We start from the raw sequence: 25,508 nt of genomic DNA on the forward strand, positions 1-25,508 counted from the left end.
AGTATTGGGGTCACCTTTTTTCGAAACACCCTGTATTAGTATCACCAAAGTGCTATTGGTTCACGTATTACTGTTAACATTATGGATATATATCATTTAAATGAAGCATTCCATTCTCAGGATACTATAGATTTCCTAAAAAAGTTTTTAATTTTCCTGATTTTAATGGTTCCGAAGGAAATAATTAATTTTGATTCACATTAAAAATTCAGAATGTGACAATAGAAATTTTGAATATTCTCTTACTCAATAATCGATATTTTATAACACTAACTAAAAGTTCAAAGTTTTGAGAAAATCGGTCATATCCTGGTTGTAATTATTACTGAGTCCAAAGTAAAACTGTCATCCACTTAATATAGAAACGAAGATTAACTTTAACATTTTGTTTCTGAATATGACAACATCGTAAAACGTATAAAATAATACCGTAGACATGAGCACCTATAGTTATTTCAACTTTAGTGGAAAACTAAACTAACTATGAAATAGAAAATTTTCATACAGCAATGTTAATTGTTTACCGGACAGTGAATTGTAAGTCCTGAAAATATATGATTTCCATTTTCGGCTTTATCTGATATGGTCGAAAGTCGAAACAGATTACAAGCAGAAAACAAAAAAAAGAATAGCTAGAAAAATATTTATTGTTAGTATAAAATTGTCGATAATTGCCATTTTTTATCCTTATTCAATATCAGAACTTCCTTACTACACTACCTTAATAAAACGCCAAATTTACAGCAATAACATAAACTATTTGTACATTTGCGAATAGAGTATAAAATCACACTTTAAATAACGTCTACAGACATAAATCCATAATAAACATAAAAATATCACAAACACTGAGTGTCTGCTTTCTAACAGAATTTCTTCCTCATTGGAAAAATATAAAAACAAAAGTAAACTTCTCGGAAATATTGAAAAATCTTATACAATCTTAAAGATTCCATAGAACATGATGAAGTCTTTTCAATGGAAATAATAGATCAAAATGACTTCGAAATATTTGATAACGAAACTCGAAATAATATTGTCGATTCTGAATAAACTGAAATTTAGATTCTTGAGAGGAACCAATGATTCTAATATTGATGTCATTAAACTGAAGTACATTTGATGCATGTGAAGATGCCATTTTTAGCACCATACAATATTCTGATTCTTTGTTTCCTGTGAAGTATCAACTGTAACATTCAATCTCTCAACAATTGATCTTATATTCTTTCGATATTTCGAGATTCTTGAAAGAGATTTATCACTAAAATAAATGAGATTTACCATCCATAAAGTTGATAAGATCATTTCGAAAAAATCAGCTGCCGCATTATTTCAATTGTCCATAATCATTATTTATGTATATCACTTGATTCACTGTTCACATAGAATAGTGATTCCAAGTTTCTGTAGAACCATCTACTCCAAAACCACTCAGAGAACCGTTCCCGAAAACTGGCCGCTGTGGAAGGTACTGGTAAGACTGTAAATACTGATTGTTACTGTAGTATGTTGTAGGGGGTGTAATGGACATGCTGCTTTGGTAATTATACACTGACGAAGCTGGAGGAAGAAATCTTTCCGATTTCACCCCACTGGGTTGTAGTTCATGGTACCTTGTGTAAGATGAATGGACACCCTCTTCGAAGGTCTCATTTGAATGCTGGGTAGAGAAATTTTCAACACATAATCTCTTACTTTTCTGATTATTGTTAGTTTCGTCATCCTCTTTATTATAACTAGGATACCCGGAATAGTGACTGTTACTTTCTGAAGATAAATACTGATCAAAATCACTACTGTCAACACCATCTTCTGCTATGTAACCATTATCTATTTCAGACAATCGCGCGATATTGAAATCTATATTATGCTGCTCCAAACATCGGAAAACTTGGTTTGGGCTTTGCGGTTGTGAAGAGCAACTGGATGGAGATGTTGACGTGCGACTTCTAGGACTGCCCAGAGGATCTTCTTGCTTCAAGTTTTTCGAAAATGTGACATTTTGGCCATGAGAAGTTTGTGTTAGGCCTTCATGTCCCTTATTCTGCTTTCTTCTTCTTGGTTGGTATTTATAATCTGGATGTTCCCTTTTATGTATCACTCTCAAACGTTCCGCCTCTTCCACGAAAGGTTTTTTGTCTGCGTCGTTGAGGAGCCTGCAAAGAAAAAGATTGATCAGATAACTTATCGCATGAAGGAAAATTATTTAAAAAGTTATTCGATTTCATAAAAAAGATTCTGATAAGAATTCTCCCCTCATTTTGTTGAACCAGGTGTACGATAGTTGGGGAGATTAAGAAAATCGAGTAAATAAATAATAGAAATCGGTTAAACTGCATACTGCGTTTTCAACTAAGAACCACTTCCTTTACATCATGAACTATTCCACCATAAACGCTGAATACCAAACTTAATTCATTAATGAAAACAATGAATAATGAGCAGCGTTCTGCTTCAATATTCGACAGGATGTATCTCTAAATCTTTTTGAATCTAATTCAAATGTAATAATTCAAAGAACGGCTGAAAAGACAAACTATGAGAGGCTTGATGTGTTCTCTGTTATACATTATAACATTTCACTCAATAAATACCGGGTCTAACCAGTAAACACAGATTTCTTCTTAAAAATTCGATTGTATTCGTTAGTATAGTCATAATCAGAAGTGACATGTACTCCAACGTTCCTCTCAGTTGTCAATATCTTTTCTATAGAAAGAATAGGCTTCAACCTCCAACCGATCCAGGTTGGTACTAACGAGGAAAAAAATTAATAAAGCATTGGCGGTCTCATTTCACGCCAGACCCGAGAATGATAGGTGTGCTATATACCAACGATCTTATACAAGAAAGAGCTAGTGATACCGTCATGTATGCTGACGATGTATCACTGATTTATAGTGGTACCACCATGAATGCCAAATTGACTAAATACATGTTAATGAAAATCACTAATAATGTTAGTTATAGAGAATGATATATATATATAGGGTATTTTTTTCGAGGTATATAACTTTAAGTTGGCATTACTGTTCAAGATAGCGACCGATTTAACAACTGTTCAGTGATTTATTCTCAGTTTGGTTTGGCAATTCATCATGAATAGACTCACGCCTGAACAACGCTTGCAAATAGTGCAATTTTATTTCGAAAATAATGGTTATGTGCGGAATACGTATCGCGCACTACGTCCATAAGCGATGAAGCGCACTTCTGGTTGAATGGCTACGTCAACAAACGAAACTGCCGCATTTGGAGTGAAGCTAATCCTCAAGTGTATGTCGAAACACCGTTACATCCAGAAAAACTGACTGTTTGGTCCGCTTTATGGGCTGCTGGAATCATTGGTCCGTACTTCTTCAAAAACGATGATGGCCAGAACGTTACAGTCAATGGTGATCGGTATAGAGCCATGATTACTTACTTTTCCTTGAATTCCTGAATTGAACAACCATGATGTCCAGGAGCTGTGGTTCCAACAAGACGGCGCAACATATCACGCAGCTCGTGCCACAATCGATTTATTGAAAGACACGTTTGGTGACCGCCTAATTTCGCGTTTTGGACCTGTGAATTGGCCTCCAAGATCTTGTGATTTAACACCACTAGACTTCTTTCTGTGGGGCTATGTAGAGTCATTGGTCTATGCGGATAAGCCACAAACCCTTGACCATTTGGAAGACAACATTCGCCGTGTTATTGCCGATATACGGCCACAAATGTTGGAAAAAGTCATTGAAAATTGGACGTCCAGATTGGACTACATCCGAGCCAGCCGTGGCGGTCATATGCCATAAATCATATTTAAAATGTTATGCCACAAGATGATCTTGCGGATAAATAAAATTCATGTCAATCGAATAATCCATCGTTGTTTTATTGCAATTTAAAGTTCTATAGCTCTAAAAAAACACCCTTTATAAGCTGAGAACAGCATGGCTCAGTATCAGGTACCTTTACCATGCTTGTATGCATTCAGGAATCAGGAATGGGATTATTTTCTGGATAAATTCAGTTCAGCTGATAAGATTTGTATACTTCCAAAAAGATGCTTTTGAATTGAAATTTTTGCCTTTGCATATTTCGTTCATGACATTTATAGACAAAATCTGGAACCCTGGTTCGAATTACACTACTGAATGAATATAGTAATTATGTTTACTTTATATTGATATTCATTATACAGAGTGTTTCACCATTGAAGCGACGCTCTATTACAGTTAAGCGCTGGAATTTTGAATTTTTGTCGTTCAAGTATCATTAGGCTCCATTAGCTCAAAATTGTTAGGAAATATACAATATACACTTCAAAAAAGTGCTAAAGACCAAACAAATGTTTTGTCTCATGAGAGATCCCGTTTTTTTATAGAATTGAGAGATGAAAGTGAATGGAAGAATGAAGTACTGACTTTTTGATAATCACTGAGAACTCTAATGGGCGTTCAAAATGAGACTATTCATTGATAACTTATTCAAATGTTATTATCGGGCTCATCATAAATGACACAACCTGCATTTTATTTATTTATTAGATAGCAAATTTTGATTATCTTTCAGAAACGAATGAGGTATATCCTGTCTAATTCCATCATTTTTCTGTCGTAAAATCATTTGTGAAGAGAATGAATTGGGCAATCTAGTGATACGCTTATCGTAATACTTCCATTATTGAATAAAATGATTTGATTTGATTTATGTAAATAATTATTGAAATGTAGGTATTAAAAAACTGGATAGGTATATATGAATAGTTAACAATACAATTGAATCGAAGAAAATTACCGAGAAATAAAAACATCAACTACAAAAAATAATCTTCTGTGCATATACTCTTTCTGCTAATAAACAATTTCCTAGACTTTTACAAATTACTACAAACGTATCAAGTCATTCTTGCGCCGAATATCCCATTTTATGATAGATGTCACAGAAATAACGACATACAAAATTTTTCAATGATAACAAAAAATCCGTATGGACGTTGGAATATATTATTCTATGTTTGGCATTTGCTAATAGCAACCTACTTCAAAGCTCGCAAGAAATTGAAAAATGGATCGTAGGAAATTATGATTGATCTCAAACGATAGTAGTAACTCTGAAATTGTACCACTTGAGTTAGTTATTTTCTTGATATTTGATCTATTAAAAAATAAAATACAGGGTGCGCTATTTGGAATAAGCCCTATAATAAAGTGTGAATAAATTAATTGTCTAATATTGATAACCCAGTAGATTCTTAATGATTATCGAAAAATCAGTACCTGCCACCAAAATTTCGTGACGGAACACTAAAAAAAATGCAGAGAAAGGTGAGTAATTGCATTTTTTTGCCGGTTTTTTGCATATAACTCGGAAAATATCGATTTTTCGTGAATGACCTATAAAACAAAGTTAATACATAAGCATACAACTTTGCTTCCGCCATTTTTTCAGAAATTTGAGACTTCATTCTAAAAAACTGGTTATACATTTATGATCAAAGTATTGTCCATCGCTGGCCAATACTTTCTTCCATCTTTCGGGCAGCGTACGAATCCCGCGTTGAAGAAACTGGTCATCTTTTGAAGCGATCCACGAATTGATCCAATTTTTTACTTCTGCATAAGACCGGAAGTGCTGTTCAGCCAGGCCGTGTGACATTGATCGAAACAAGTGATACTCCGAGGAGGCAACGCCTGGAGAATGCAGCGGGTGGGGTAGGACTTCCCATTTCAACGTTTCCAAGTAGATATATCTTGACCACTTTCGCAATAACATGGGGTCGAGCATTGTCATGCTGTAAAATCATTTTATCATGTCTCTAGTTGTATTGCGGCCGTTTGTCTTCCAATACTCGGCTCAAACGCATTAATTGCATTCGACAACGATCGCCTGTGATTGTTTCAGTCGGTTTTAACATTTAATACAATATGCCGAGCTGGTCCCACCCAATACGGTTTGGCCGTCGACGTGGAAGCATGTCCAGGATATCCCCATAATTTTCTGCGCTTGGAATTAACGTAATGAACCCATTTTTTGTCTCCAGTCAGCTGTTCACAAGCAAACAAACGCCGTTCAACATCTCTCGGCTTCAACTCGTACGGCACCCAATTTCCTTGTTTCTGAATCATTCCCATGACTTTCAGGCGTTTTGAAATGGCTTGTTGGTTCACTCCCAATGATCCTGCCAATTCTTGTTACGTTTGACACGAATCTTGATCAAATAATGCCTCCAATTCTGCATCCTCGAAAACCTTCTCTCCTCCACCGCCATGCTGGTCTTCGACGTCACCACTCTCGGCATTCGATGAGCCTCATCCGCATATTTCTTCATATTAAAGCAGATTATTCAAACCTCCCGCAAATGACGAGAATTTGGCTCGTAAGCTGAGATGTTTAATCGAGAATAACTTTATGATGCAGACAAAAATCGACTAATATTTCGATGGATGTTTGTTTACAAATACCCAAGCTTATTGTAAGACATCTACGATCTATTTATTTAGACTACCGCTACCGCAAAACGTCGGAAGCAAAGTTGTACACCAAATAAAATGAAATGGATTTTGGGATGCTAAAGCTAAATCTTTATTTGAAGTTTGCCATCAGTGGACTTATAATCCATTCTATAAAATTTGCAACGTTTTTCCGTCGACCTCGAAAACATGACGACTAGACACAAATCATCGAATATCTATTACTCGAAATTTTCACGACATGCATTTCAGTCGTAGTCGGCGTGTACCCTAATGACCAACAATTCCGTGTGATCGCAAACGCCGAATTGCTATCCGGCCTTTTCTCCTTGCACCGGTACCGCTGGGCGGGCGGTGACTTTGATTCTGCCACCCGCCGAGAGCATGGTCCCCTTAATTGCTGGGATTATTTGGTACCCGACGGCCGCAGAGCCTGAATGCTCCATGAGACCATTTTTTCTTTCCATCTGTCCTTTTTTGTTTATATCGGCATTACCCGGTTGATATAACTGTTATATGATCTGAGAAAGCTCGCAGATGATTTGAAACAGAGCTCGAGTATGTGCTGGGAATGGACCACTATCAGATGCACGTTGTGACTGACAAGAAACGAGTGTGTGAAGTAGTTCTATCGTATTTTTCTCGATTTTCCAATAGAGTTGAGTGTTGGCACTCTATGGTCTGTCATGCGATGGCGGCAAAATGAACTTATTTTTATTTACATTTGATGTTTATTATTCTCAAAAAATTATGCATTAAAGATGTACAGTGTGTTCCAAATTAAACGCTCACTGAAAGCTCACAAAAAGATTTAGAGATCAAATCTTCAAGGAAATCTTCTTTCGAAATTATAAGATAACATAAAGCAGATCAAAAACTTGATTCCTTCTCGAGATACAGGGTGTTTCTGAAAAACTGATATTTTGCTATATCTTGGTTTCTGTTCAAGATATACAAAAAATTTTAAAATGTTTTTTTAGTAATTTGCATTGTTTGTAGTGTTTGTACTGGGTGATTCACCGGGATGGCCTATCAGACGTTTATGGAAAACTAATCATAATTTTTAGCTTAAAATTTGCATATTGGGGTATGAAACAATGATCTTTCTTTCTAAAATATTTTCAAATCTCTACAACTTCCGGTTCTACCGGAAACAGACTACTACTTCCTCATTTCAAATGGCACACCCAGCATATTATTGCATCATTATATAGCTTTTTTGATGGCAGTTTCGGCAATATGCCATACCTTGGGTAAAAACTCAACGGTTCATGAGTTATTGGGGTTCTTATAAAAAAAAAATGTTGGTGATGAGGACTCACATTTTTTTTAATATCTCAGCAGAAAAAGCTTTTTTCGGCAACCGTCCGGAAAGTGCTCACTTCCCGGACGCTTTTTCTCTGAGAAAGTAGCATTTCCCGGCCTAGTCCGGAAAGTACGTACTTCCCGGACTAGGCCGGAAAAGAATCATAGAATCCATAGCAACCGAGATAACGACTGACAGTTCATATGAAATTAGTTGTCAAAAATTTGCATGTTTTTCGATCGCAATCACAATGAAATATGGATTTTGATCCAAGCCGCAAACAGTCTTATAATGATACGTATCTACAGAATCGAAAAAGAACAATATTTTCTCGAAAAAAGCTTTTTCTGCTGAGATATTCAAAAAAATGTGAGTCCTCATCGCCAACATTATTTTTGTAAGAATCCCAATAACTCATGAACCGTTGAGTTTTTTTACCCAAGATTTGACATATTGCCGAAATTGCCATCAAAAAAGCTATCTAATGATGCAATGATATACTGGGTGTGCCATTTGAAATAAGGAAGTAGTAGTTTGTTTCCGGTATAACCGGGAGTTGTAGAGATCTTAAAATATTTCACAGAGAAAGATCATTGTCTCAAACCCCAATATACAAATTTTCAGCTCAAAATTATGTTTAGTTCTCCATAAACGTCTAATAAGCCATACCGGTGAATCACCCTGTATGATAATCATAATAGAATTAATTATTGTTCTAGAGATATAAAGGAGAATTGGTGGTCTTCAGATAGGACACCCTAAATTTTTCAACGCAGTTTTTCAGCTACAGATTTGTAGGTTTTTAAAAAATGTCGTTTCAAAAATATTGAGTTATTAATGAGTATCATTTTGAAAAAATACCCATCCAATCGAAATGAACTTTCAAACTGAGGTGAAAAAATGATACAAAATATCGTGAAATCGTATCAGTGGAAGATTAAAAATATTTCCTTGTGAAATTTTGATATCTCACAATCTCTCTGTCAGATTCCACTGAAATTGTGAGTGTGAGAATAAAGTAAGTACATCGATAAAATGAATAAGCTAAAATTCAGCTTTGTACCTAGCTTCTACATAGGAAGAAAATTAATCAAGTTTTACTGATCTGAACTACAAAATATGAAATGAACGGTCAGAATTTTGTCAGAAAGACAAGATGCAAGAAAGTACAATAACGAAATTTTCGTAGCCTGTACAGTTAATGGCAAAAATACCTCAGCAGTTATTTTCAAAACACCAATGAAAATATCGATTTAATCTGAAATAAAAAAAGCTCCTCAGTTCAGGACAATGTTTCACCTATTTTCACTTTTTTTTCGATCGGAACAAATCTATAGAACATGAATCATAATTTACGTAGTTGAAAAGCTCAAAAAAATAGTTATTTCCCTAACAAGTGGAAAGTGATACTTTTCCGCAAGAGACTGCAGTCGAGTGCGGAAAAGGCACTTTCCACATGAGTTAGGAACAATAGTTTTCCTACAACTGCTATGGAAAGTAGCGTATTCTTCATAGTTTACCCAATTTCAAAACTATGTATTGCTTATACTGTGGGAAATATTATTCCCCGCGGCACTTTGCCCACACCTCGCTTGGTAGACCAATGAAATTGGGCTTTTGAGTCGTTTCTATGGAAATGCAATAAATTGGCACATACTGTCAACGAAGGTCATTTTGATTTGAATCAGGTCCATTACTTGAATTATTGAAATTTGTACAGTTGTAGGAAAAGTATTGTGTGCAAGATGTGGAGAAAGTCATTTTCTCGCTCGTGTGTTTGCGGCACTCGCCTTTCAGGCTCGTGCCACAAACTTCCACACTCGCGAGAAAAGTTGGACTTTCCCCACTTGTTGCACAATATACTATTTCCCACTAGCTTAAATGAAATACTTTCACGGAGAATTTTCGTCTTGATACCGACTGACGTTTTAAGAAATTATATTTTTGTTCGCTCAGCCGCATAGAGAAACGTTTGAATTTTATGATTGGCGCATAGAGACATGCCTAAATTTTATGAGTGATGCGACTCTTTAATATTTGCCTGCGGAAAAACCCTTGCTATTCACTTTTTGCATACATATGAAATGGAAAGTAAATAACATGGCTTTTTTCCGCACGAATTTGGAAAAGTACTACTTTCCAAACGTCAATGGGTGTGGAAAGTAATACTTTCGAAACGCTTGTAGGAAAAGTAATTTTCATTCACAAATTTATGCTCTTAGATTTAACGGTATTTACTATTTAGCGAGCATGATAACTGATATATTCATCATTATAGCAACTTTTCATCAGAGGAAATGACTTGCCTACGCCTCAATTTCAGAGATACACATTTGAACATTTTCGGAGAATTTTCTAGAGCGGTCAGATCTATTTCAATCCCAATCGATTTGCATACTCGTATAATATAAACAAACAAAACTTGGAGTTCGGGTAATTAAATATCGATGTAATACGATTAAATTATTTATTAGAACCGTATCTCTGTTTGTTCTTTGCCGCACCAATGGCATATTTGCGAAAAATAATTAACGAATACAGGGAACCATGAAAAATCGCAATATTGATAACCTGATGAAATATTTTCATTAGGAGTTCATAAAACAAATTTGATTGATCTTGTCGACATTGTTGATCTGGATAACTTCAGAGTTATTAGACTCTAAAAAAACGTTTTCCATATCCAAATTAACGTCTGCTTTAACTTTCAAGCGAATAAATACAATAGAAACAAATACGCGACTGCAACTTCATATTAACAATGTTATCTTCCATTATACAGAGTGAGTTTTAAGTATGGAAAGCTTCAATTATGTATCTCAGAAATGGATTGCACAATATTTATATTATATTTATATATTTTGGTGGGCAAAGATTTTGTAATATGGCCGATATTAGTATTGACATTAGTGTCAGACCCTTCCTTTTATGGATCACAATTAAATTAGAATAGATTATTAATTAATATAAGACTAAAGAAATGAATGAAATAGTAGGACAGAAAAGCCACAAAATTCTACCCTTGATTTAAGCAACTGGTGTCTTATTTTTTATCTAGATTATCTCGCAAAGTAACTTTGACAGCACTACCAACTTATTGAAAAAGTATAATAGATTTATAAAATTTGAAATAATATTCCAATTTCCAATCATCATTGAAAAAATCAGAGTTATTAATCCACAAACCTCATTAAAAAAATTGATGTGTGAAATTCATTGAAATTAAAAAAAATTATTCAATACAATCTAGATTTCTCGGAAATTCTTCAATATTTTCCGCCCATTTCAACTAGCAAACCTCTGGAGAGAGTTGCAACCCAATCAGGAATTTGATTAGGGAAAGTGGGTAGTTTTGTAGCACCTGCAGTTTGAGCAGGGCCGCCGCCAGACATTTTGGCGCCCCAGCAAAATAAAATTTCGCCGCCCTGCTTCACCTTATTTATCTGAATTATCTCTGTTAATCCTCTCAGGCATCTTTTCAATTTCATATGAAATCGTCTGAAAAACACCTTGTCAAATTTATCAAAGGAGGTTTTGTCGATTCCAACAAAAAACGTCCTGAATTGATTAAAAGTACGATGGTACTCTATATATCTATAGTAAAAAGACGACGTAGTTCTTGTTACTACCAAGAAAACATTTTTGTGTCTTGTTTTATCAACTGACTTTGCGTCCCTACAATTTGACCCCCCAGCAAAATGTCCGGTTTGCCGGTCCTGGCGGCGGCCCTGAGTTTGAGTTCTATAAAGTGAATATTCACAAAGTTACAGGGTGTTTTATATGGAATTATGGTACCGCTAAAACTTAATGAAATAGAGATGTTCTAATTCATGGCATAATTTCTACTGGCCGATGCCTAACATAAACAGGGTCAGAACGATGCAAAACGTAAACTCGAGCTGACCGACACAAAACCGCTGCATGCAATCTAATGGCGAGCGCTTTGAGCATTTGCGGTAAATTTTTAATAATACTGTTTGTTAAAAATTTTTCTTTCAATAGAAATGTATACTATCAATTAGAATATCTCTGTTTCATTTAGTTATATCGGTACAATAATTCCATAAAAAACCCCCTCTAACATTGTGAATATTCACTCTATTAGAACACAAACTCTAGGTTCATACAAATTTGAATCCATGCATTTGTGCTACAAAACTACCCACTTTCTCTATTCAAATTCCTGATGCGGTTGCAACCCTCCCCAGGGGGTTGCTAGTAGAAACAAACTTTGTATCCCAGATCATGTTTCACTGTCATCAAAAATCGACCTATCTGAGTGTTTTCACAAATTCTGATTCGTTGTTAAGTTATTGAGGGTGCACACTTTTAAATGAGACACCCTGTATAATTAATAATAATTAATTCTCTGTTTAAGGGAGTAGTGTTGTGCAATATGTGAAACTTGGTGGCATAACAAAACATAATTTTCACGTTTATTTCCAATATCCAAATAAAGATTGTCGGCATTTGTGTCAAAATGTTCTTATCTCCATCAAAAATTATTCCTTTCCTAATTCAAGTATTTTATCTCATCCAGGCAAGATAATAACAATTTTAAAAGTGATTGTTTCCCGATAAAACAAAGGTCATCAAGGGGTCAGGTTGATCATAACAATCGGTCTGGTTGAGTCAATGATCGACTCTATTTGACTTTTCGTTCACTTATCTTGGGATATATCCGTTGCAAAGCTGAGATAAGGATCCATTCATAAAAACCATATGGTCTCGGTCATCAAAGAGAGTAAGTTTCTAGTAAATTTGCCTCCATTCGAATAATTATACATCCAATTCATTCATAAAAACGTTATTATGTACTACTTACACTCGCATTACTGATATCGAAAATATGTGAATCAAACAGCGCCAAGTAGTCTTGTATATAATTGGACAATATCGGAAAAGATAATGAACATCAGATACAAGTTTAAAATAGTTTGTATGCATAGGCAAATAAAAAACTATCGTTCGTCCAAATTCGTTACTTCAAGGTGTGTTGAAAGAAAGTTTATTGTCGAAAAAAATTTTATAAATTATAAAAATACACTATTAGGGAATTTATTCCTTCAGAATAATGTGGTCCAATGGACTAGTTTAGTGATGTTGATAATACTATATTTGACACGATAGAATTAAAATATAGAGCAAAACTGATAAATCAGTGAAAAAATTTTGAAAATCCATCAATAAATGACTGAGAAATAGATTATTTAAATTTACGTATTTTAGCGCGGAACGTCTTTGGTCTCCGACTCGTCTGTGTCGTCACGCCACTTGCCACTTGTAGTTGTACAGTGTAGTTTTAACTCGAGTTTTGTTTTTATGTCACCATAATGGAAGAAGGCTTCGTGAAAGGACAAAGTGACAATTTGCTTAAAATAGATATATTCGCAGTGATACAGTTTTTTCTTCAAATCCATCTTATGTCAGTGCAGAAATAAAAGGAGTTAAACTTTTCAAGTAAGTAGCTACTTTTGAGTTTGCTTCATCATGGTTCAACTTATAACGATGATTTATTTAAAAAACGTTTCATAAACAGTTTGTAGTTGTGTACTGGTTGTTGAAGTCTATCAAAGGCAAAACATATTTATGTGAGGATTAAAAAGAGAAAAAAGTAATTTATATGTATATATATAGTAAGTTATTTCAGCCATCGTGTAACGAACAAAACACGACACGAACGGCACAAGTGATTGTACACCAATGAATTCGTAAGAACTCTGCGAATACCAGTCGTCTACTGTGTGACGTAACGACACTTACACGTACTATGAAATTATTCTTCCAAGCGCAACTTCAAAGTCCCATAACTTTTTCATTTCTAGAGATATTTCAATGATTCTTCCACATTTTTGTTTCATTTTACTTAAATTTTTAGAATTAATCCTTAACAAAAAAATGAAAACTAGTCCATTCTCGCTTTCACGTCAATCATTCAGTCTAACACTAAAAATCCTGATGACTGCTTGCCAAGTATGCTCCCATTTCATGATGAATATTTCGTTTTTACTGTAACGGGAAAGATTTAAAGAAAACCCGAAAGGCGTTAAATCAGGACTGCGGAGGGGTCAATGAATGTCTGCAAAAATTGAACGAACTCGTGGCAGACACTTTGTACGTATGTGAAGTTGTTTCATCCTGCTGAAACCATGTTCTTAGGTTTTGCCAGAAAAGTTCTACAGTTCAGGCAACAAAAATTCATCTAATGTCCTTACATAACGCTCTGAATTTATAGTGAATGCATGCCCTCTTTAATCTTCAAAGAAGTGAGTTCTCACCTTTGGTGAATGAAGAGCTTTTTGATGCTTGTGTTTCGGATTGCTTGCACTGCAGTAGCGGTATATGTGGCATTTAAAGTGAAAAAGAGCTTCATCCGACAATAAGATGTTCGTATAAACGTTCTTAAGCGATCAATTGCCTACTCTACGCATTCTAAGCCCTAAATGACGTCTTGAGATTTTGATTCTCGTACTAATAGAATTTTATAGAGCGTCGTTTCAGATATTTGAGCGAATTCTTGAAAATGGAGAAGTCGGGATCATCACGAACAGACTAATTAACTCATTCCACGTTTTTTTCGTTCTCTATAACCTTGGACGATTGTTTTTGATTTTTCTGTTGATGAACCGGACTCCTCAAACTTTTTAACATATTCTGAATGAGAGGAATGATTGGCGCATCATTTCAGTGGCGAATACAATACAAAAATAATTTTCACATTCAGAAAAATATTCTAAATATTTGCTCTAATACTCAATAATATAAATATGAAATCAAAATTTTACGGTTTGTATTCCCAAAGTTCATTATAATAGGAAATAGTCAACAATTTTTCCAAGGAAACGAAAGAACAAATTAATTTATAATAATCAATTTGCCTAAATAAATATCCTAGAATGCTCATATTTCAGAAAGATCGTATTAATCAGAACTTCGATCTAAATAAACTAACCGACAACAATTACGATTCACATAATAATAAATCACATCTCAAATATACCTATATATAGGGTGTTTTTTTTTCGAGGTATATAACTTTAAGTTGGCATTACTGTTCAAGATGGCAACCGATTTAACAGCTGTCAAGTGATTTTTTCTCAGTTTGGTTTGGCAATTTATCATGAATAGACTCACACCTGAACAATGCTTGCAACTAGTGCAATTTTATTTCGAAAGTAATGGTTCTGTGCGGAATACGTATCGCGCACTACGTCCATTTTATTTTGTTTAGCGATGAAGCGCACTTCTGGTTGAATGGCTACGTCAACAAACAAAACTGCCGCAAGTGCCTCAAGTGTATATCGAAACACCGTTATATCCAGAAAAACTGACTGTTTGGTGCGCTTTATGGGCTGGTGGAATCATTGGTCCGAACTTCTTCAAAAACGATGATGGCCAGAACGTTAAAGTCAATGGTGATCGGTTTAGAGCCATGATTACTAACTTTTTCATTCCTGAATTGAACAACCATGATGTCCAGGAGCTGTGGTTCCAACAAGACGGCGCAACATGTCACACAGCTCGTGCCACAATCGATTTATTGAAAGACACGTTTGGTGACCGCCTAATTTCACGTTTTGGACCTGTGAATTGGCCTCCAAGATCTTGGGATTTAACACCGCTAGACTACTTTCTGTGGGGCTATGTTAAGTCATTGGTCTATGCGGATAAGCCACAAACCCTTGACCATTTGGAAGACAACTGTCACCGTGTTATTGCCGATATACGGCCACAAATGTTGGAAAAAGTCATCGAAAATTGGACGTCCAGATTGGACTACATCCGAGCCAACCGTGGCGGTCATATGCCAAAAATCATATTTAAAATGTAATGCCACAAGATCATCTTGCGGATAAATAAAATTCATGTCAATCGAATGATCCATCGTTGTTTTATTGCAATTTAAAGTTCTATAGCTCTAAAAAAAACACCCTTTACCAATGGCGCAATAGGCGCATCCAGGGCCGCTGCCAGGATCGACATACCGGACATTTTGCCGGGGTGCCAAATTGTTGGGGCGCATAGTCAGTTTATAATGAAAATACTGCTCTTTGTGGTTATGAAAAGCAGGTAATAAAATGCACCTATTAGAACTGCGTCGTCATTTTGCTATGGATCGTCGTATTTTCAAACAATTCAAGGTGCTTTTTGATGAAATCGGTAGAAGTCCTTTGCTTAATTTGATGCCTGAGAGATCTAACAAAGGCCTTTCAAGAAAAATTCAAGAACCCGCAGTCCGAAAGTTTGAAAAAACTTTGATAGTAGTCGATAAAGTATATACAATTTTGGCGACGAAATTTCATTTTGCCGGAGCTACAAAATATCTGGAGGTGGTCCTAGGCGCATGAGTAACGAGCACTCAAAAGCTCCTGACGCCAAGTCAGTAATTTTCATGAATCGCGAAAACCTCGGAAAGACTTTCGTTTGCCCAACGAATCACATCCTAAGTGAAATTATAACTACTAGACTAGAGTCTGTTGCTCATTTTTGATACATGTATGTAGTTTACGACATCTGTTATTATAACTTCGAGTAGATAACTTCTTCAATTAGATCGATATATTGAAAAGGGGACATAATAAATCATATAAGTAGTGAGAAATTCACAGCATTCTTTGAATTACCCTGAATTTTTTACCACCACATGGTTTATACAATGTATTTAACTATGTATTGTTCAAGAGAAGTTTATGTAACCGATGAAGTTCATCGACAAACTGATATGATGCATTTACCGTATTTATCAATGCAATTAATATGGGATTGGATTCCAGATCTACTGGAGCTTGCATACAAGACCTTCAATTAATATTTAATGACGATGACTTTTTACATCTTCCACTTCCTGTTTACCAGCTGAAACTATATTCAATACTCTATAAGTTATCTGGAATTAATCGATTAATTTTGATGACACAATTGCTCATCGTATAAGTTAGACTGAAGAAAATTACCCAATATGTCCCAACTTTTGGAATTCGAAATAATAAAATTTTATTATACTGATAAGGGCAAAAAATTTCTCTGAAATATTCTTATCGTACTCCACAAATTAACCGGATGGATATGATATAATAATGCAAATTTTAAATGATGATCTATACACCCTTCTATAATGACAAAGTTGAGAAATTTTCGAATAAATAACAAATGAACAGTAATCTCATGATATATCCGCTCATAATGACCAAATGTAAAAAAATATGTATCACGCTGCGAGTTTCAACTGAAGATTTTTTCGAAACTGTTCCTCGAAAGTGAAAATTAGTCATATTCTCAATGTAGAAGGCGAAATGCCGTAGTTTATTATATTTTATTGGAGTATTGGTAAAGAATGCACAATATTTCCGCGAGTATAGATTCGTTCGTGTTGAGATTTTGCGTTTTTTATTCAGTGTGGTCCAACGAAAACTTAACACCTCGATTTTCCTACTTTAAAATGAAAATGTGGAAAATCGCTCAAACCTGTCAATTTCTGATTCGAGAGGAAACAACTTTTCCACTCTTCGCATCCCCGTAACTGCAAGCCTCTAACAGAGGTGAGTACAACCCTTTGATTTTGAATAGGGATGAGGGGTGTTACAATATATCATTTAGAAGATCATAACGAGTACTATCTGATCTTGAAATTTCACTTCAAAATTTCCATCGATAATAAAATGGCAGGTAAAATAGTGGAAGAGTATTTACTACTAAATACTTTTGAAATTCGTCGGGTACGAATAATATTCTCGAGATCAATTCCACATTTCCTCTTCAACTATTTTCGCTGTTATTTCATTATCGATGACTATTTGGAAGCGAAATAGGGTCAGATAGTACTCGATACGATCTTCCAAATTAGTTATCGCAACAACTAATAATTGAAAAAAGCGGAAAAGTTTTTCTCTAATTCTGTGGTTATTCCGTTCATTCTTCCACATCTTGTAGAACAAAATCGTGCGAGAATATATCAGAAACGCACAGTCTTCATGGTTATATTTCATTATTATATGTTGGTACTCCGAACTTTCCGCCACGGCTTTATCTGTCAATTCATCAATTGGCCTTAAATAAATCAGTTCTGCCAACCAACATTTTTCAATGCAAAAATTACTAAATGATATTTATGAAAATAATTCATTAATTTCAATAAAAATGCAACGAATTAGAGAAAATAATGTATAATACTCGTACAGAAGGTCATTCTACCACTCGTTCATTCAAAAACTCGCCACTTCGTGGCTCGTTTTCGAATTTTGAACTCGTGGAAGAATATCAATGCCTTCTGCACTTGTATTATAAATAACTATTCCACTTCAACACAAAAATTGAAGGGTCCGAGTGATTTTCTACATTTTCATTTCAAAGTCGGAAAATCGAGGTGTTAAGTTTTCGTTGGACCACCTAAAATATGGTAACAATTTCGAACTTCGAGCAGAATTTCATGTTGATAGCGTCATCATCAGGACCATAAAAATCATATTTCAGAAACAACATATTCAAGCTTTTAAATTGATCTATTCACCAGAAAAAAAAATAGCAAAATATTGAAGAAAAATGAGAAAAACATTGATTTATTAATCATATCTCATATATACAGTTCTGTGCTCTCGAAGGTCACAATGAGCTCTCAAAAGCTCCTAATTGCATAGTGCTTGCTTCATTCAATTTTCCATTTCGTTCTTTTATGATATCGACTATTTCTATAACATCAAATAAAACAACACAAATATTATATTCAGTAACATCGTACTAATACATGTTTTAAGTTTTATTATTATATTTTGCCAAGTTTCTAAAGAAAATTTATTTGTTCGCACGATTTTTTCACTTAAAAATTCATGGATCGTTTTCTCGAACATGAAGGATCAATGTGATGTAACAAACGATTTTCATGTCAATTACTGCTATAGTTTCCGAGAAAGCCTGCTGACTACAGATGATCGGGTTTTTTATTATTCAATATCTGAATTTGTTTACAAAAAATACGTTTAGGAAGAAAATTATTATCCGCATCAAGCACATTAATCAACAACAATCAAATGCGAAGCAAAGAAAAACTTCTGTGGATAAATAAAACAAGAGACATCCGCTGAGGCAGATAAACAAATCATGACACAGGCCGATAAAAAAGGTATTCGTTTCTTATATCATATTTCGATAATTCCCGAGTATTAACGTTCGAGATGAAAATTGTTTATTTGATTGAAGTATTTTGTAAGATGATCGCCGCATTATCGCCAAGACTCTACCGATCAGTCCATTCGGATCTGGAGCACATTTGGTTTTAATTATGTTGACTTATCAATAAAATGAAATTGAGCATCTTCATTGAAAGGTTCATTAGGTATCAAGGCTACGATGGAATATTTCAACGTTACAGTGAACATACCTAACGTTGAAATAAGATGATTGAATAAGCATGGGGATATTAATAGTTATTTATAATACAAGTGCAGAAGGCATTGATATTCTTCCACGAGTTCAAAATTCAAAAACGAGCCACGAAGTGGCGAGTTTTGGAATGAACGAGTGGTAGAATGAGCCTTCTGTACGAGTATTATACATTATTTTCTCTAACTCATTGCATTTTTATTGAAATTAATGAAATATTTCCATAAATATCATTTAGTGATTTCTGCATTGAAAAATGTTGATTGGCAGAACTGATTTCTTTAAGGCAAATTGATGAATTGACAGATAAAGCCGTGGCGGAAAGTTCGGAGTACCAACATATAATAATAAAATATAACCATGAAAACTGTGCGTTTCTGATATATTCTCGCACGATTTTGTTCTACAAGATGTGGAAGAATGAACGGAATAACCACAGAATTAGAGAAAAGATATTTGTTAATTGTTATTGACGTTTCATAATTTTTCTGTTGAAGAAAGAAAAAGTAGAAAGATTTGAATTCCATCCACCTCCTTGCTTAACGGCGTAATGGTGATTTTATGATATTTTTGTAAACTCACCTCCATAATTTCCCTAATGTTTTCGATAGTTCAGCATTGTGTAGTTGTGGATATTGATCTGCTAATTTCCTTCTGGCAGCCTGTGCCCACACCATGAATGCATTCATCGGTCTCTTAACATGTAATTTTTTCTTGTCTGATGCAGCCCTGAAAAAAAAAAGGAATTCGTATGAAAAAATAATCTCAAGTTACATAAGTATTTGACCAGTAAATGATATCAGGTTCAGAATTGTAGTTCAATAATATATTGAAAACAACTAAGAATGAACAAGAATTATCAGTGTTACGCCTGAAGTGGCGATGGGACACACCTCAGAGTAACAAACATAAATAAAATTAATATTTGTACATAACTAAAAGAAACAATAAGAAAATAAAGATTAAAGAAAATAGAGGAGCATATGTCATTTTTAGTAGGAAAATTTTGTACCCAACATGAACTATCAAATTTGACATGAAGCGCGCGGAAATGAAAACATCAGTGATACGATATTTTACTCAATTCGCGAGTTTCTCCACAAAGAACGCACTTCTTATGTCCCATAAGGAATCAACGTTTCTTATGAACTCAAAATATATTGAAATAAATAGACAAATATATCAAAAAATTCAGAAAACAAACTTCAAGCGCGCCAAACGAAGTGAAACAACCAATGACACTAGGAGAGCAAAAATTGCCAAACCTTGGATTTCAACAAGTGCATACAGAAAATAATAAATATTCGGCTTATTATAAATTCGACAATTAGGAATAATATCGGATTCCAAATATTCAAATTTGCATATTCATTCGGGAATCACTGAAATAAATATATTTCAATCAATATAATATACATTCATAATGATATAGTAAAATTGTGGATTTGAAAATATCCGATAACGTAATCTAACCATGTTGGGGGACATGTGAAAATTGCATATACTCCCTCTATCTATGCTTATTACTCTATGGGACATACCAACAAAAAGCCTTAACAAAATACATTTTCCTCTAACTCGTAAATATCTCAAAATTTACAAAAAACATCATTCAGAATTTCAAGGTAATGAATTTGAATGGCTTCAACAGATCAACCTTTTGATCGGTTGATGATTGTCAATGATCCACTTCAAAAAAGTTCTTCAGTGAACTGAAATTTCATTGAAACGTCAAGTTGACGTAGTATTCAATCACGGACAAAAACGAATATTCAAGGACCTTTCTAGATATAATGTTATTTCAAAGAAGCGTATTAAAATATTTCATTTAATTCATTTTGATTTGTATGAGTATGGATACAACACCAAATATAAATGATGTAATGGAAAACATTTTGACCCATGAATAATTTAAAGGCCCTATTTCAAGATCACGATTGAGTAGGAACGGGGTCACGTGTCACACATCTAATCAATCTATAGAAGATATGAACTAATAATTCCATTATGAAGTAAAACCTTATGCAATACCCGTCAGAGTCCTAGAATCTATATTTTTTCTAACCTGAAAGCTATATTCTACTGGCTTACACTTTATGATTTTACTTCATGAAAATCAATTAATCAAGGAAATTGATATCTGAAATGAATCATTAATGATCAAATTCAAGTTCAGTTGATTATCCACACCTGACACACTACAGAGTGGTTCAAATTAATCTAATGATGGTATTTTCAAAACAACAGCAATGAGAAAAATATATATGCCACACTTTCGAGCTCTTTTTTCGAGAAGCTAAAGAAGCTGAACATAAATTCCACATCATTTTGGCTATCACTATAAAATAAAATCAATTTTTAGGTTTTAAAAATGTTCCTTAGAATTTTATGGTTATGCTGTATAAAATCAGTTTATCATTTGGTTTTAAGTTATAATACAAAGTTGTTTGTTCTAATGGGAACATATATTTTCGACTTTGTATTATAACTCAACAATTTGTGAAAAACTGATTTTTTTAACATAACTATCAGATTCTATGAAAAATTTCAAATCGATAATGATTGTGTTTCACAGGTTTTCGCACATTTTGGAATTTGGAAGTTATGATTATCTCATGAAAAAGTACAATTCCGATTTCCGTTCATATTTCGATAATGAAACGAAATATCGACATGCGATTTTGAGTTCTTTTCATTTCTAAAAAATGACATCCAATTTTTCCTTACTGCTGTATTTCCTGAGATCCTATCATTTGGCATCGAATTAGAGTGGATCAACCGTATACATTTCAATGAATATTTTTCTTTCATTTATAAAAGGAGTTCCTGAATTGGGGATATAAAAGAAAATGACTGATTCCTAGTATCATTTCAGAAAAAAAAGTCATATAAACATGGGCACTTTCCCTACTTAAGATGTTCAACTCCAATTTGGCATAGATATTTCAATTTGAAGTTTCCATCATGTGATATTATGCTAATTTTGAGTGGTAGTTTTTCTGAAACAGTAGGTACCTGCTTTTTTCCTCCAAAACATTTTTTTTTTGGTGGACCACTGGTAATATTTTGGTACTAATTTATCCATTTTGTAGCGAAGATTAATAAATATTCTCAAAAAAAGTACCCTGTATCTCGAAAACAAAGCGTTTCGTTCCCATGTTGAAAGATCTTTTTTTCTAAAAATGATTCAAGGAATTTCTCATTTTTCTTTGTACCTCCAATTTAGGAACAGCTTGTATATCTACTCTACTACTAAAACAATTTTTGGCTTTTATGTTTTATAAATAAAAATTGAAATTCGCTCAAAAAATAAAATTTACGTTTTGAAAGGATATACGTATATTGAATAAAAAAATATGTCGATATATCAATTCATCACAATCTCTCTGGGATGGTCTCAAACGCTAAGAATAAACTCTCTGCCATGCCGATTTTGACAGATTTGTAACACAATTTTTAAAATAAATGGAAACAGCCTCAAGAACGTTGTGTAAAATTGTTGATTTCCTCTCAAGATTAGAGAATACCAGCATTTGGACAATACAATCTTTGCCAAATAATTTTCCACCTCAGTATCTATATATAAAATTTAACGACGAATTTGAGTTATTTATAATATTGTTTCAGTCAAAGTTTAAATACCTTGTACCTTTCTTAGAAACGTGAAGATTTTTAAGAAACAATTATTTTCGAATATTTCTTTTTTCTTGAATAAAAATAACAATTCTTGATGAGAGAGAATTTGTTGCTAGAATTTGTGACTAGTTTTTTATTAAAATGTCTCAAACCATTAACTAACTAAAAATATAATTATACCCTTTGAATCTTTTATCAATCAGTTGTTCTGATTTATGCTGAAGTGATGACATGATGGAAACTTTTTCTTGCGGCACTATCCTTTGTTCACTTTTCATTTCTAGTCCATCATATTCTTACTAAGTGGAATTGAACATTTCAAATATCACTACAAAGCCATTTGCACCGTTCGAATGTTTTCACTCCCAATTAGACAACGTGAAAGACAAACATCACAAGATTCTGTTCTTCTATTTAACTTAATGAGTAATTTTAAAACAGTTGGTGTTAATTAGCGCTATTGCCCGTTTCAGTAGCCACTTAGTTTTAATTTCATCATGTTTCAAGGCGGTAGTTCTTGTCGGTAATCGCTAATTTGCACCTCCAAAAGAATCTTTCCACAGACCGATACTATCGCTACATATAGGAAATAAGATACATTTCGTTATGGTGTATAACCAATTTATGGAGTTCCTAGACGAGAGAATTTTGTTTTTTCTTGATGCTGAATCAACCTGAAATTCGAACAATAAATATCTAACCTGACAGTCAGAGCAAGAAAAACATTTTTAGCAATTGAAATCATAATGAACAAACTGACAATAATAATATGATTACTTTATTGAGTCTCGATGATTAAAAAGAAAAATGCATAGGTAGAATTTGACAGCCATTCAAAATAATTAATTTCTGCAATATTTTGATAAGGTTTGGGATGTCGATTATAATGTATAAATATTATGGTAATATTTATTATTGGAGACATGTAAAAATATTATGCTAATATCTATTATTGGAAATAAAAAAATATCATTTTGAATAAAATATAACAATAACAAAATAAATTAAATATTAGTTAGAAACAGTATGATTACTTTTACACATGAAAAGGCCTCGAATACAGTGTTTCATTAATGAAAAATTTAGTCATTATTCAATGAACTTGTAGAACAAATTTCCTTTTTGCGTTCTCGAAACAGATCGCTCTATTATTTCGTCAGAATATCTGTGATTTTCGAATTTTGAGCTAGGTATGGTCTCAAACAATGAAATTCATCCTTTTGAAGACGAATCATTCATTCATTTCGCTCGTTTATTCAAGCATTGATTGCGCCCTTGGAGAACACATTCAGGTATATACACTTATGTGGTCTCCAAGAGTGCAATTGGCGCATAAATGAACCAGCGCTTAAAAGCTTCTGACTTCACGTTTGTGAAGTTCCTGATTTTTCAATTTATAACTTTCTCATATCCATATGTACAGGGTGGGCAAATTTCGATGTTTTAGCACTACTACTTTTAAACCTCGTTTTAAACCAACCAGAGGAGATTTCAAGATTTCAACTGTTGATGAGCCCAGAAAAATAGAGCTTTCTATAACAAGAGCAGTCTTCTTCCGTCAATTGACAGTATAAAAAAAAAACATAGAAATATTGAGACTCTAAAATTAATAAGGTTGTTCAACATTTTCTATTATTTATATTAATATTAACCATACGATGTTGTATATGTATTTGTGAAATCAGTAAAAATCAAGCTCTCAAAAAATGGCACAGAAATCTAGTGTTCCCATTTAAAAAACATAACTTTGGATCATAGCTTCGTAATTGAAAACCCTTTTGAAAGGACGACCACGCTTCTGGATTCTACGTAAAAAAGTGCCTGTAAAACTTTGGGTCATATTACGTACTTGGAAATGCTGCCAAAAATATGAGTACGCCACTGGATTCTATCAAAAAAAGTGCCAATACATTTTTTAATTTAAAATCATAAGTATTAGCGGAGATATGATTTTTTTCCGATATCGCCAATTTTCCAATTTTTGCTTATAACTCGAAAACAAAAGGAAGTGGCCAAAAATGAATACTACTCTTGTTAGTTTCTCAGAAAAAGAGAAAGAGAATGGGATATCAAATTTTGTCTATCTCCTCTGGTTTGAAAGTTGTAGTGCTAAAACACTATAATTTGATAATAACCAGGTGGTGTTAGAGACGATTAAGAAGTGAGTCAAAAAATTAACAAATAAAATGAGAGCAAAACAGAAAATAAATTTGTTCAAGAAAGGTGGGCTATGACCTTATTACACCATATTATGGAGCATATTGACGTGTATATCCATTTTTTAATGACAGTTATACGAATATATTATTATATAAATTCGTAAAACATTTGGAGAAAAACGATACACTTTGAACCAAATTTATCAACTGTTCTTAAGAATATATTTTGTCTAAAAGAGCTTTATGATTGTTTTCATAAGTAAAAGTATAAGATCTTTGCATCAAATAAAACAAAAGAGAATTTATTTGATAATAAATTTCCATCAAGTATGGACAGAATCCATTAAAGATCTTTTCATCGTATAAACTTTTATTTTTTACGAAAACAAGATTTCCACTTTGAAATTCCTAGATCGTTTTCATCCGAATTCAATGCTTCCGATTCTTTCAGAGTAGAATTGTGTAGAATGTATATCAGGGTCATACCAAGGAGGATGTAACAGAGGTAATATTTCCTAATGCATTTTTTCTTTATTATTTATAACCCAGCATCATTTAGTACTTTGGTTG

General features: G+C 33.7%; 1 protein-coding gene across 1 annotated transcript in view; it reads right to left on the bottom strand.

The window, feature by feature from the left end:
* Positions 1-629: 629 nt before the first annotated feature.
* The window catches only part of LOC123672966 (transcription factor Sox-9-A), a 34,082-nt gene continuing 9,203 nt past the window's right edge, over positions 630-25,508 (bottom strand). Inside the window, exons 2-3 of the mRNA XM_045607335.1 lie at positions 19,726-19,872; positions 630-2,159 (exon numbers count right to left, since the gene is read on the bottom strand). Coding sequence (XP_045463291.1) covers positions 1,382-2,159; positions 19,726-19,872 — 925 coding nt within the window. The 3' untranslated portion in view covers positions 630-1,381. The remainder of the gene's footprint in view (positions 2,160-19,725; positions 19,873-25,508) is intronic.

The sequence above is a fragment of the Harmonia axyridis genome, chromosome 2 (genome assembly GCF_914767665.1).
Source record: "Harmonia axyridis chromosome 2, icHarAxyr1.1, whole genome shotgun sequence".
NCBI classification, from domain to species: domain Eukaryota; kingdom Metazoa; phylum Arthropoda; class Insecta; order Coleoptera; family Coccinellidae; genus Harmonia; species Harmonia axyridis.